General features: G+C 49.9%; 1 protein-coding gene across 1 annotated transcript; it reads left to right on the forward strand.

Moving 5' to 3' along the window:
- The first annotated feature begins 1701 nt into the window (after positions 1-1701).
- Serpine1 (serpin family E member 1) lies at positions 1702-12096 on the forward strand. Its single transcript, NM_012620.3, is given in 9 exon segments — positions 1702-1817; positions 2869-3140; positions 4429-4662; positions 6162-6356; positions 6998-7196; positions 8927-9027; positions 9130-9216; positions 9976-10059; positions 10330-12096. Coding segments are annotated over 8 exon segments (1209 nt in total). The 5' UTR covers positions 1702-1817; position 2869; the 3' UTR covers positions 10368-12096.
- The last annotated feature ends 846 nt before the right edge of the window (positions 12097-12942 follow it).

A 12942-nucleotide genomic window follows, 5' to 3' on the forward strand; every position in this document is an offset into this window, starting at 1 on the left:
TACTTGCATAAGCCCCAGGTGTGGTGCTGTATACCGGAAGTCTCAATAACTGGGAGGTGAAGGGAGGTGGATCAGAATCTCCAGGGTAGCCTCAGCTGTATATATATAATGAATTTGAGGCTAACCTGGGCTGCATACCCATGAGATTGTCCAAAAACCACAAAAAACTCTTCAGTCATTCTTCCTCCACAGGTCTAAGAACAGAATCCCACTATGATATATATATATATATATATATATATATATATATATATATAACATACATACTACACACATACTACACACATACTACACACATACATACTACACGCATACATACTACATGCGTACATACTACATGTGTGTGTGTGTGTGTGTGTGTGTGTGTGTGTGTGTGTGTGTGTGTTCTTTCTATCCCTGGCCCTGTGGCTCCAGTCCAGAGGAGAAGAAACATCCTCTGGGGTCTAGAGAGATGGCTCAACCCTTGAAAGCACACACTGTTCTTGCAGAGGACCTAAATTCTATTCCCAACACCCACAACGAATGACATGACTGCCTGTAACTCCAGCTCCAGGGAATCTGACACTTTCCAGCTTTCACATGCACACACCCACAAGTGGACACACACACACACACACACACACACACACACACCGCGCACGTAATTAAAACGTAAGAAGAAAGCGGGGCACGGCGGTACACACCTCTGATGCCAGCACTCAGGAGGCAGAAGCAGGCCGACCTCTGTGAGTTGGAAGCCAGCCAGAGCTCCAGCTTGAGTTCCAGGCTAGCCAGGACTACATAATGAATACTCTAGCTAAACAAACAAAAACGAATGAACAAACGAATGAAGGATAAAATAAAATCGTAAGAAAACACCTCTTTCTGTCTCAGTCATCCTAGGCTGCTCTACTGGTCCTTGCTCCTTGACAAAGCTTTCTGTGGTAACCCCTGTGCTCATTTGTGGAAAAGTCTGGTCCAATCCAGCCACCAGCGCCCCACCCAGTACACCTCAAAACCCAGCCACACAAGGTTATTGACACAAAGAGCGAGCCCTCAGGGCACCAGGAGAGTCTGGCCCCATGTGGGGAGTCAGAGGTGCTTCACCGAAGGCCTGGCGGGCACATGGAGGGAGGAGGAAAGGACTTGAAGTTCTCTATTGGGCTTAAGTCCAAGAGGAACCAGAACTCAGACAATCACAGGGCACATTTCGTGCCCTCTGGCACTGGGCAGAAACCCAAGAGAAAGCCAAGCCAACTTTTCCTGGATATAGGCCGACGGTGAACAAGGGGTAGACAGTACTGGCAGGGTCCATAGCTTCTCTGTGATGGCTGTCTCCAAAGGACAGAGGGTCATGTTGCCACAGGCTGAGGCTCAAGGAAGGGAGTCCTAAACACCAGGCACTGTAGGCTCTGTGGTACCGCCAAGGGTCTAGACGACCGACCAGCCAAAGGCAAAGGGACAGAGATGTTCCAGTCAAGGCAATCAGGATTTGCTCAATTATCCCCCATGCCCTCTCACACACGTACACACACGTGTCCCAGCAAGTTACTGGGAGGGAGGGAAGGAGAGAGGGGGCAGGGCGGGCGAGCAGCCCAGACATTTCCAGAGTTAGAAGGTGGGTGGGGCTGGAACATGAGTTCATCTATTTCCGGCCCACATCTGGTATAAAGGGAGCCTGCAGCCAGGGACAGAGCACAGCTGGATCAGGCTGCTGCAGATCCCCGAGAGCTTTGTGAAGGAGGAACGCTGCACACCCGCCTCCCGCAGCACACAGCCAACCACAGCTGAGCGACAGCCAACAAGAGCCAATCACAAGGCACTTCCGAAAGCTCCAGGTAGGAGAAAAGCAAGCTTTCTCTCTCTCTCACCTTAGGCTTTAAATGAAAGTAGGAAACATCCCTTCCCAGAGGTCTCCGTCTGTCACCCTCGTTTTCCCTCGGTTCCCTTCCACTCTTTTCTGGAACTCTGCAGTCCGCCCTAGCCCAACCAGGACCACAGGTGGTCGAGAAAGATGGTCAAACTGCGTTTCCAACCCTGTATCCCAGAAGCGAACACATTGTCTTTCAGTCACTCTCCAGCAAACCTCCCCTTTATCAATTTAGCAAAGGGGCTTTACTTTTAAAGATTTATTTATTTATTATATATAAGTACACTGTAGCTGCCTTCAGATACACCAGAAGAGGGCATCGGATCTCTTTACAGATGGTTGTAAGCCACCATGTGGTTGCTGGGAATTGAACTCAGGACCTCTGGAAGAGTAATCGGGTGCTCTTAACCGCTGAGCCATCTCTCCAGCCCGGGGCTTTACTTTTAAAAAGAAAGTTGCATTTATATGTGTATGTATGTGTGTGTGCAAATTCGTGTATCACACAAATATTCGTGTTCAAGTGTGAAAATCAGGAAACAACTTTCAGGGGTCAGCTCCCATTTTAAGCCAAAAGTCGTCACTGTCCAAAGGTCTCTGAGCCCCACGGAAGGGACGGGAGACGCACAGGAGGAGTTTTTCTAAGATTCACTCAGGTTAAAAAAAAATGAGGACAGCTTATGTTAAAAATCAAATAGCATCTATGGGCAGTAATTCATGCCTGTAATCACAGCATTTGGGAGAAGCGAAACAGGAGTGTCCTGAGTTCAAGACCAGCCCTGATTATGTAGCAAACAAGACTCTCAGAAAAAAATTAAAAGAATTGTGTGGAGGTAGAAGGAGATGAGCTCATTATCCAATTGCATTATGGGGTCTTAATGAATGTGAACTTAACCAGACTGGACTCTTACAGGCTAGAGGCAAACACAGAGAGCCCAGTCCACGACTGAGGAGCAACATATCCCCTTCTGGACAGTCTTCCAGAAGGATCTCCTTATTGGATTCTCTTCTATTTATCCTAGGATGCAGATGTCTTCAGCCCTCACTTGCCTCACCCTGGGCCTGGTTCTGGTCTTTGGGAAAGGGTTCGCTTCACCCCTTCCAGAGTCCCATACAGCCCAGCAGGCCACCAACTTCGGAGTAAAAGTGTTTCAGCATGTGGTCCAGGCCTCCAAAGACCGAAATGTGGTCTTCTCTCCCTACGGCGTGTCCTCGGTGCTGGCTATGCTGCAGCTGACCACAGCAGGGAAAACCCGGCAGCAGATCCAAGATGCTATGGGATTCAATATCAGTGGTAAGAGATGGGCTAGAGGGAGACAGGTGAGAGGGAGACAGGCGAGAAAGTAAAGATGTGCTCACAGACCAGGGTCCAGAGCAAACAGAGAAGGCAGGGAAAGCTGCTGCAACATCACCAAGTCTACTCACGTCCAGCCACAGCCCAGAGACCACCCATTTTCTCTCCCACTATTGGGTCAGTTGACCTTGACTTGTACCAGCCAGCGGGTTCAACTCATGTGAGCCTGGTGCTGGGATATAGTTTGCCTAGCATGCACAAAGGCCTGGGCTCCATTCCCAAATAGAGTGAAACTGGAAATGGTGATGTAGAACCGTGACCACGTTCTTTGGGAAGTGGAGGCAGAAGGGTCAGGTGTTCAAGCTCATATTTGGCTAAGTATCGAGTTCAGCGCCAGCCTAGATTACGTGAGACCTTTAAAAAAAAAAATAAGGGAGGGGGCAAAACAAAACACATGGTCTCAACTCTTATAAACCTTGGTTTTATTACCTATGAAATAGGGAACAAGAATGTTTCCCACCCAGGGCTGAGTAAATATGTAATAGGATTATGAATATGAATTACTCGATAATGCCATTGATATAAGACCAACCTAGCTAGGTACGGTGGTAGTGCCTGTAATTGCGCTTAAGAGGCTAAGAGAGGTTGATTATGAAGTCAAGGCCAGCCTAGGCTACATAGCAAGCTCCACTCCAGGCTGAGCTATAGAGCAAGACCCTGTCACAAAACCAAATAGAAGAGGAAGCCAGGCAGAGTGTCTCGTGCCAGGATTCCCAGCAGTTGTGAGGCCGTTAGAGGGATTGTTATAAGGATAAGGGGGTGTGGGGAAGAAGCAAACTAAAGTTTATAATTTAAGAACAGGATATTCAAATGCAAAGAAAAGATTGGGAGCTGAGACTTTGGAAAAGGAAGCACAAAAACAGTACAGTTTGAGGGCTGACTGTGGTAGAACACACCCCTAATCCCAGTACAGGAGAGGCTAAGGCAAGAGATTTCCTGTTAGCTTCCAAGACATCTAGGACTCTATAGTGACTGGTGAAGCAGTCTGGCTTACACTGTGAGAGTCTCCTCAGGGAGGGGTGGGGAGAAGAGAAGAAGGAAGGAAGAGGAGAGGAAAGAATGGGAGACAGTCAGGCATGGCAGTGCACATCTTTAGTCCCAGCACTCAGAGCATTGGAAGAGCCACATGTGCCTGGACAGGGGTAGGGTGCTCCTTGGGAAACCTGGCCCAGCTGGAAGCCCTTGGCTCAACACGAGGCTAATGGATCCTGTCCTGATATCTCTGCAGAGAGGGGCACAGCTCCTGCCCTCCGAAAGCTCTCCAAGGAGCTCATGGGGTCATGGAACAAGAATGAGATCAGTACTGCGGACGCCATCTTTGTCCAGCGGGACCTAGAGCTGGTCCAGGGCTTCATGCCCCACTTCTTCAAGCTCTTCCGGACCACGGTGAAGCAGGTGGACTTCTCAGAGGTGGAAAGAGCCAGATTCATCATCAACGACTGGGTGGAGAGGCACACCAAAGGTAGGCCTCAAGGAAAGCAGGCCCATCCCAAGGGAAGGGAGCAGAGGAGGGGAACTTGGTGTCAAATTCACATATCTCCGGCTCTCCCTTACAGCTTTGTCTTTGGGGATAAAAGACAAATGCCTCACAAAACAAAGCAAAATGGCTAATGTTTGTGCTATGGTGCTGAGGATGCTCAGAGCCAGGGCCTCATGCATGCTGGGTAATCTACACTACCACTGAGCCACGCCCCCAGTCCCTCCCTGGAGGATTCTAGGCAGGTGCTCTCCCACTGAGCCACGCCCCCAGCCCCTCACTGGGGGATTCTAGGCAGGGACTCTACCACTGAGCCACGCCCCCAGCCCCTCCCTGGGGGATTCTAGGCAGGGACTCTACCACTGAGCTGTAACCCAAAACTGTGTTTATCTTGGTAAGGCTTTGTTATAAAGCCACACAGTGCTGGGTGTAATGGGTCATATCTGCAGGACAGTCATGAGTTTGGGGTTAGCCCGAACTACATAGCAAGATCCTGCTACCCTCCCCCCCCACACACCCCTGCAAAAGAAAAGTAAAAGAGCACAGGGACAAAACCAACCAACTCAAGACAGTTGCAGTACAATAGCTGCCCCACAAACCAAACAAACAATACAAAACCTAACCCAAACCCACCAGGACCAGCGAGGTGGCTCCATGGGTACTGGCTCTTACTGTAGAGCCTGGTGATCTGAATTTGATTCCTGGAAGCCACAGAAATGTGGAAGGAGAGAATCAGTTCCACATAAGTTGCCCTCTGACCTCCGCTTGGCGTGCACGCCCCCACCCACGGACTTTATACCTCCCGCCCACCCCCCACAATAGTAATAACCTTTAAAATAAATAAGCAAAACCAAAATCAACATGAAAGGCATCAAAAAAAATGAAAGGCATCACTGACAATAAGAACGTCAGTAACTGTATGGGGGGTGGGGTGGGGGGCAAAAGAAAAGAAGAGACAAGGGAAGTCGGAGCTTTCTCTTTTTTTTTTTTTTTTTTTTTTTTTTTGGTTCTTTTTTTTTCCGGAGCTGGGGACCGAACTCAGGGCCTAGGCAAGCACTCTACCACTGAGCTAAATCCCCAACCCCAAGACGGAGCTTTCTAATTCTGATACTAAAATGGATCCCAGAGCCAAGGAAAACGTGCTGAAGCCAGGGCTGTGGCTCAGGCCTATCATCCCAGCTCTTAGAAAGCTGAGGCAGGAGGATTATCATGAACTCAAGGCCACCCTAGGCTGCAAAGTGAACATTGGACTAGGCTGGACTATAAAAGGGGGGTTAGGGGGGTAGAAGGGAGGGAAGGAGGGGAATAGGGAGTAAGAGGGAGAAAAGGAGGGAGGGCTGAAAGGCATCCCTTTTGTTCTACTTAAGCATCACAGTTCTTTGTGTCCCTTCACCATACATCCATTTAAGAGCTGGGAACGGAAGGGAAAATATCTCAGATGCTTAAAACCCATTGCGCTTCTTGATCGCCTTGCTTTTCCTTAGGTATGATCAGTGACTTACTGGCCAAGGGGGCTGTAAATGAGCTGACACGCCTGGTGCTGGTGAACGCCCTCTATTTCAACGGCCAATGGAAGACCCCCTTCTTAGAGGCCAGCACCCACCAGCGCCTGTTCCACAAGTCTGATGGTAGCACCATCTCCGTGCCCATGATGGCTCAGAACAACAAGTTCAACTACAGTGAGTCCAAGATCCCCAGACCCCACCTCTCACAACTACAGACCCTGGGCACGAGGGAGGGAGGACGGCAGCAGAGGAGGTGGACACACCCAAGTTATTACAAAGACGTACCAAGCAGGAGATACTGAGATAGTTCAAGTAGGGGAGAGGGGAGGAACAGTTTCTTCTTGAAATTTAGATAGTCTGCCAGACCCACATCGGCTCAACAGACCCTTGAGCCTGTCTCTTCTCTTAAGGTCTCTCTAGTGTGATTATCTAGGGCCAAGGAGCCCAGCTAGGGTAAGGCTGTGCAGGAGTTGGGTGAGCATGAGAACGAGTTAGTGGCTGGAGTCAGACAGAAAATAATGAAGATCAAGAGGGAGAAAGTAGGCAGGAAGGGTGGGGATGTGGCTTAAGGAGAACGCTCACCAGTCTTAGTGAAGCCCTGGGGTCCATGCTCAGCTCATAAACCAGTTACGGTGGATAAGTCCTCGGTCGTCTACATTGCTAGTTCAGAAAAGAGAGGAGAAGAGAGCCTTTGAACGGGATGTAGAGCCTGACCTTCTAGAAGGAGAGAAGGGGAGAGAAGCAGGGAAAGCTGGGAAGACAGCCACATGAGTCAGAGCCGACTCCAAGGCGCCGCCATCTTGGTATCTCCCCAGCTGAGTTCACCACTCCGGATGGGCACGAGTACGACATCCTGGAACTGCCCTACCACGGCGAAACCCTCAGCATGTTCATTGCAGCACCCTTTGAAAAAGATGTGCCCCTCTCCGCCATCACCAACATTTTGGACGCTGAGCTCATCAGACAATGGAAGAGCAACATGACCAGGCTGCCCCGCCTCCTCATCCTGCCTAAGTAAGCCGTCCCATTCGCCAACGCCCTAATCCCGACACCCACCACCCCTCCTAAAGCCACTGTCCCCTTGGGGAGTTTCCCAGATGGGTAATGCCCACAGGGAAGGGACATGCGTGGGAGGCTGATGGGAAACCTCCTAGCCTGGCTTTGATTATGGTTTCTAATTTCATCATCCTTGTGCCTGTTTCTACTGTTGGAGAAACACGTCCCACATAGACCATGCACAGAATACTCAGTAAGAATCAACCAAAGTAGAGGGGAGTGGCACAAGCCTCTAACCCCAGTATCAGACTGCAAGATTGCTGAAGATGTAGCTTAGTTAGTTCATGCATGCTGGGCTAGCGTTCAAATGCAATACTACATAGGCCAGTCATGGTGGTACAAACTCGTAATCCTAGCCCAAGAGGATAATGAGTTCAAGGCCAACCTGGGTTAGATACAGCAAGACCCTATCTCATAAGGGATAGGGGGCTGTCAGGGAAAGAGCTGGAGTTGTCGGGGTTCTTCCCTCACGCGCACAGAGCCCTAATCCCCCCAGCACCACGTGAACCAGTAATGATGGTACACAGCTACAATCCCTAATCTCATCACTAGGGGGCGGGACGGGAGTTCAAGGTCATCCTTGTTCTACTGGATCACACAAGACCCCATCTTTAAAAAAGATCAGCCCAAAGAGGAGCTAGAGAAAGAAGGGGGGCCTCTGAATCGTTCTACACTCATTTGTAAATGTCTCCAATCTCAACCGCCCACCCCCTCCTTCCCCCACCCACAAACAATGAAAGGCATCAATTCCCAGAGGCAGAGGAGACTTCCAAAAACAAATTTTTCTTTTCTTTTTTCTCTTTCCCCTAATCCTTCTGCAGAATCAAAAGGGGTGGAGAGGGCTGTGGTCGGGTAATTCCAGAATTACAGGGAAGCTCCCGGCCCAGGCTTCCCCCTAAACTCCCAGATGCTAAAATGCCAGGCTTGGAGACAGAGGAGAATTGAGTTGCTTTAGAGACTGACCTTCTGCTACTGTCTTTCTCTCTCATCAAGATGAAGATAATGAGTCATGCCCTGGTGGGAAGCAGAGGGGGGCCCCCCAAAGTCTCATTCTGCGTGCGCTCAAAAGCAGCCTGCAGACCACAGTTAGCTCCTACACCCTCGAGAGGGAGAATGTGAACCTGTCCCCTCCTGCAGTCAAACGGAATACAATTATGTTAAAACTACTGTCATATTTGAGGAAAGCCATTAGTCACGGATTCGAGGGGGCGGAAAGATTGAACAATGTTCATTAATATTAGAAGTTTCTGGCAAGGAGGAAAAATAGGCCAGACCTCCTAGCCAAATGAAGTTTCAAAGACTTCTAATGCCGTACTAGGGGGTGGAGGTAGGAGGATCAGAAGTTCAAGGTCAGGGCTGGGGTGGGTATAATTGAGCTGTGTAGAGTGCTTGCCTGATTTGTTCAAAGCCCCGGGTTCAACCCCAGGGCTATATAAACCAGCACGGTGGCATACACCTGTAAATTCTAGCACTCAGGACATAGAGGCAGGAGGATCAAAATCATCTTTGGATGCATTAAGGAATTTGGGGCTAGCCTGGGCTACATGAGATTCAGTGTCAAGACAAAACAAAAAGGCAGACCTCTTTCCTTCATGCTCATGTCCCATTGTCCTAGAAGAGATCCGAAGGTCCTGGGAGAAGCAGCATGTGAGAGCCAAACTAACACTGTCCCCTGTTCCTGCCCATAGGTTCTCTCTGGAGACTGAAGTGGACCTCAGAGGGCCCCTGGAGAAGCTGGGCATGACTGACATCTTCAGCTCAACCCAGGCCGACTTCACAAGTCTTTCCGGTGAGAGGCGATCCCCCTCATTTTCTTGATTCCATGAGTCAAGGTTTCCCTCAGAGGATAGAGTGGAGGCTAATCTGTCCTTTGGGTCCCGCTCTATTTCAGACCAAGAGCAGCTCTCTGTAGCACAAGCACTACAAAAGGTCAAGATCGAGGTGAACGAGAGCGGCACAGTGGCGTCTTCCTCCACAGGTGAGTGTGGCTCTGCCCGTGTCCGCCCACCTCCTGGGATGACAGTCACTACCACCACCCCCAACCCCCACAGGAAAGCTAGTGCCAGCCCAGTCTGCACCCTTTCCCAAACCCATTTCTCAGTGGAAAATGGATCCACTTCCCCTGCAACTCTGCTCCCTCATCTATGGCTCTTGAGATCCCAGTATATGATGAGGACCCCCAAAGAAAGCCCGAGGTGTTGTCACAGTGGGAGTGAACTTAAAGGATGTGCTTAGCGGTGAGCCCTAAATATGTTTATGACTGATGGAAAACTGGGGCTCAGAGGAAGTCTCAAAACTTTAGAGCCAATGTCCAGGAACAAAGAAAGCCTGAAGCCAAGCACAGTGGTACATCCTCAGGAAGCTGAGGCAGAAGGATGCAGGTTCAAAAACGCAGGGTCCTGAAAAACCAAGGACAGGGAGATATGAGAGGCTGGGGGCGTGGCTTAGTGGTAGAGCCCCTACCTAGAATCCCCCAGTGAGGGGCTGGGGCATGGCTCAGTGGTAGAGCCCCTGCCTAGAATCCCCCAGTGATGGGCTAGGGGCGGGGCTCAGCCATAATACTCTTGCTCTAGCATGCCGGAAGCTCTGGGTTCCATTCCCCACTACTAGTTTCTTTTAAGCCACCTGAAAGTCATCTCGCAATGCTGCTGTCTGATAGACTGGTGTCACTAGATCTCCTGGGATCACTCCAGTGATAATATCCCCCAACCCTAACATATTGTCTCTTTTCTTTCAGCCATTCTAGTCTCAGCCCGCATGGCCCCCACGGAGATGGTTTTAGACCGATCCTTTCTCTTTGTGGTTCGGCACAATCCAACAGGTGAGCAGAACCCTATAGCATTCTCCTGTCCTCAAGGCTGTACTAGGAAAATTATTATATACCTGCCCACCATGTAGACATCCCCCAAGCCCCTAGGGACTCTGCAAAGGTTCAGAAACTCAGCTCCGTTCCTTCCTGAGCACTCTGTCACAGCCCACGCAGTGCCAGGACCCCAGTCCTAACTTAGTCACCGGGGAAGCTGTGACCCCTGGCAACTCACTCACCTCCTTAGAGCTCAGTTCTCAACTGTCATGCTTCTTCTGTCCTCAGAGACAATCCTCTTCATGGGCCAGCTGATGGAGCCTTGAGAGTGGGATGAGAAGCCTTCCTTTGGGACAAAACTGGACGTGTTATAAGCAGAGACTCTGAAGAAAAGAATTGTTTTAAGGACTCTTTGGGGAGAAAGAGAAGGCCTTTCTTTCTTACCCCGGCACTGGTAAATCTTTCCAACCAGCCTCCCAGACCTCAGACTCTCGAAGAGGAAAGAGTCTAACTCCCTCACTAGGGACCTATCTTACTAAGGTCTCATCCAACCATAGAACTCACAGAATCTGGATCTGCCCAGCATTCAGCCTTTGGACCCAGTTCCCACCAAGGCCCCAGCAGGGCCAACCCACTACGCCTTCACTCAGCAAAGTCTTTTGTGTTCCAGTCACACTCTGGGTACCTCTTGTATCGTCCTCCATTGCTATGAAGGATGACCCAGGCCAAAGGAAGAAGCACTGTCCTATCTCAAGGTCCACTGTGGAAATGAACACCTTGCCCATCCCCAAGGGGCAGCAGATAGACAGATCGAATGATCGCCCGATATCAAGCCTTCTCCCAGCTCCCGTCCTGCCCTCCCTTCCCTGACAGCGCGCTTGTGTTATTTCAGAGTGTAGATGACTTGTTTACAGCTTTTTTCGACCCACAAACTTTTCTCATTTTGAAAGCGTGAAAGAAAGGTCAGATGTGCACGTGCCTTGCTCTTTATCCTGGGTCTCCCTGTGAGGGGAGAGGGGTCCTGGGGAGATTCCAGGGGTGTGATTGAATATTTATCTTGTTTATCTTATACGTTTGTTGGGGAGAAGAAGCACTATTAAGGAGAAAGCCTTTTATTTAAACCATGGCATATGGTGTCCCATTTGGGGTCTGTATCCCTGTATGTCAGGGAGGCATCACTCCACAAACCCGCCCCTCCGGGTGGCCCGGCGTCGGGGCTCACACTGCCGCCTAGTGGCAGCCGAACACGCCCTTGCCCCATCCCTCCCCCGCATCCTCCCCCGTGGCTCTTTTCCTTAGGGATCTTGCCAAGGTGATGCTTGGCAGCCCACGGTAAAGGAAGGGGGAAAAAGATTAGGTGGGAGAGAGAGAGAGAGAGAGAGAGAGAGAGAGAGAGAGAGAGAGAGAGAGAGAGAGAGAGAGAGAGAGAAAGAGAGAGAGATGTTTGAGAGAGGGCAAAGTGGTTTCAAATTTTTCCAATACATTCAGAAGCCGAGTGGGAAAGGGGGCTGTGTGACCTAACAGGACAGAACTTTCTCCAATTACTGGGTGACTCAGCTGCACTGGTGACTCACTTCAATGTGTCATTTCCGGCTGCTGTAAGTGAGCAGTGGACACGTGGGGGGGGGGGGGGTGAGGATGAAAGAAACAGCCAGCTCCTGGTCAACCACCTTAGTTAGATAATCTTTTTTGAAAGCTTCCTAGCTGGGGGTATGATCAGAAAACCAATTTACTGAAAAACTGCACAGGAAGGTAACGTGAATCTAATTTCATAGCGGGCCGCTCTGCATCCGTTACATCTCCACTGGAAAAAAATAATCATTTTCTTTTTGTGTGTGTGTGTGTGTTTTAGCTTTTCTCCCTCTCCCTCTTTCTCTCTCATTTCATTATGCACTGGATAACCATACACCGTGTACCCACAGGGGCCCCAAATGTGGGGTCACATGGTCTTGAATTTTGTGGGGTACATATGCCTTTGTTTGTTTGTTTTCACTTTTGATATATAAACAGGTAAATGTGTTTTTAAAAAATAATAAAAATAGAGAATATGCAGACAAAATTGCTTGCTTTTTGCCTTCTGTGTCTGACCCAAGGCAAGGGATTCGAGCAGTATTGCGGGCTGGTCAGATGGCTCAGTGGGCAGAACACAGGCCTCCCAAGACCTGAGCTCAAACACCCTGGATCCCACAGGATGGGAGGAGAGAACCGGCTCCTGAAAGCTGTCCTCTGACCTCCACACACAAAACATGGCACATGCTCCCCCACACACAGACGATAATAATGAAATAAAGGTAAGAGGCAGGCAAGAGGGCTCAGATGGTGAAAGCACTTCTGAGAAGCCTAACAATGACCGTGGTTTGATTCCCAGGACCCACACGATAGAAGACAAGAACCGACAGGAGTTGCTCCCTGACTTGCACACATGCATGATGGGCACACTTATGTGTGCACGCCCATACATACACACACACACACACACACACACACACACACACACAATGTAAGTAAACCGGATATGCTAGCACGCTTTTAATCCCAGCACTTGGGAGGCAGAAGCAGGCAAGATCTCTGAGTTTGAGGGTAGTCTGGTCTACAGACAGCATTCCAGGATAGCCAGGGCTACACAGAGAGACCCCATCTCAGAAAAAAACAAACGAAACTGAGCAGTGGGCGTGGTGGGACACACCTGTGTGCTAGCTAGTAAGTAGCACTTGGGAGGCAGAGGCAGGAGGATCACCAGTTGGAGGTGAGTTGGGCCTCGGGTCTAAGGTGGGCTCCATAACAAATGAAAGCAGCAACAGCAGATCTTGGGTGGTCACAGGACTTGCGTGAACTGCACACCCAGAGGTCCGAACCTGTGGGGGAAGCCGTGAGTCACCGTAACACTGTAATGTGTCTCCA

Source organism: Rattus norvegicus, chromosome 12 (assembly GCF_021556685.1).
Source record: "Rattus norvegicus strain SHRSP/BbbUtx chromosome 12, alternate assembly SHRSP_T2T, whole genome shotgun sequence".
Taxonomy (NCBI): domain Eukaryota; kingdom Metazoa; phylum Chordata; class Mammalia; order Rodentia; family Muridae; genus Rattus; species Rattus norvegicus.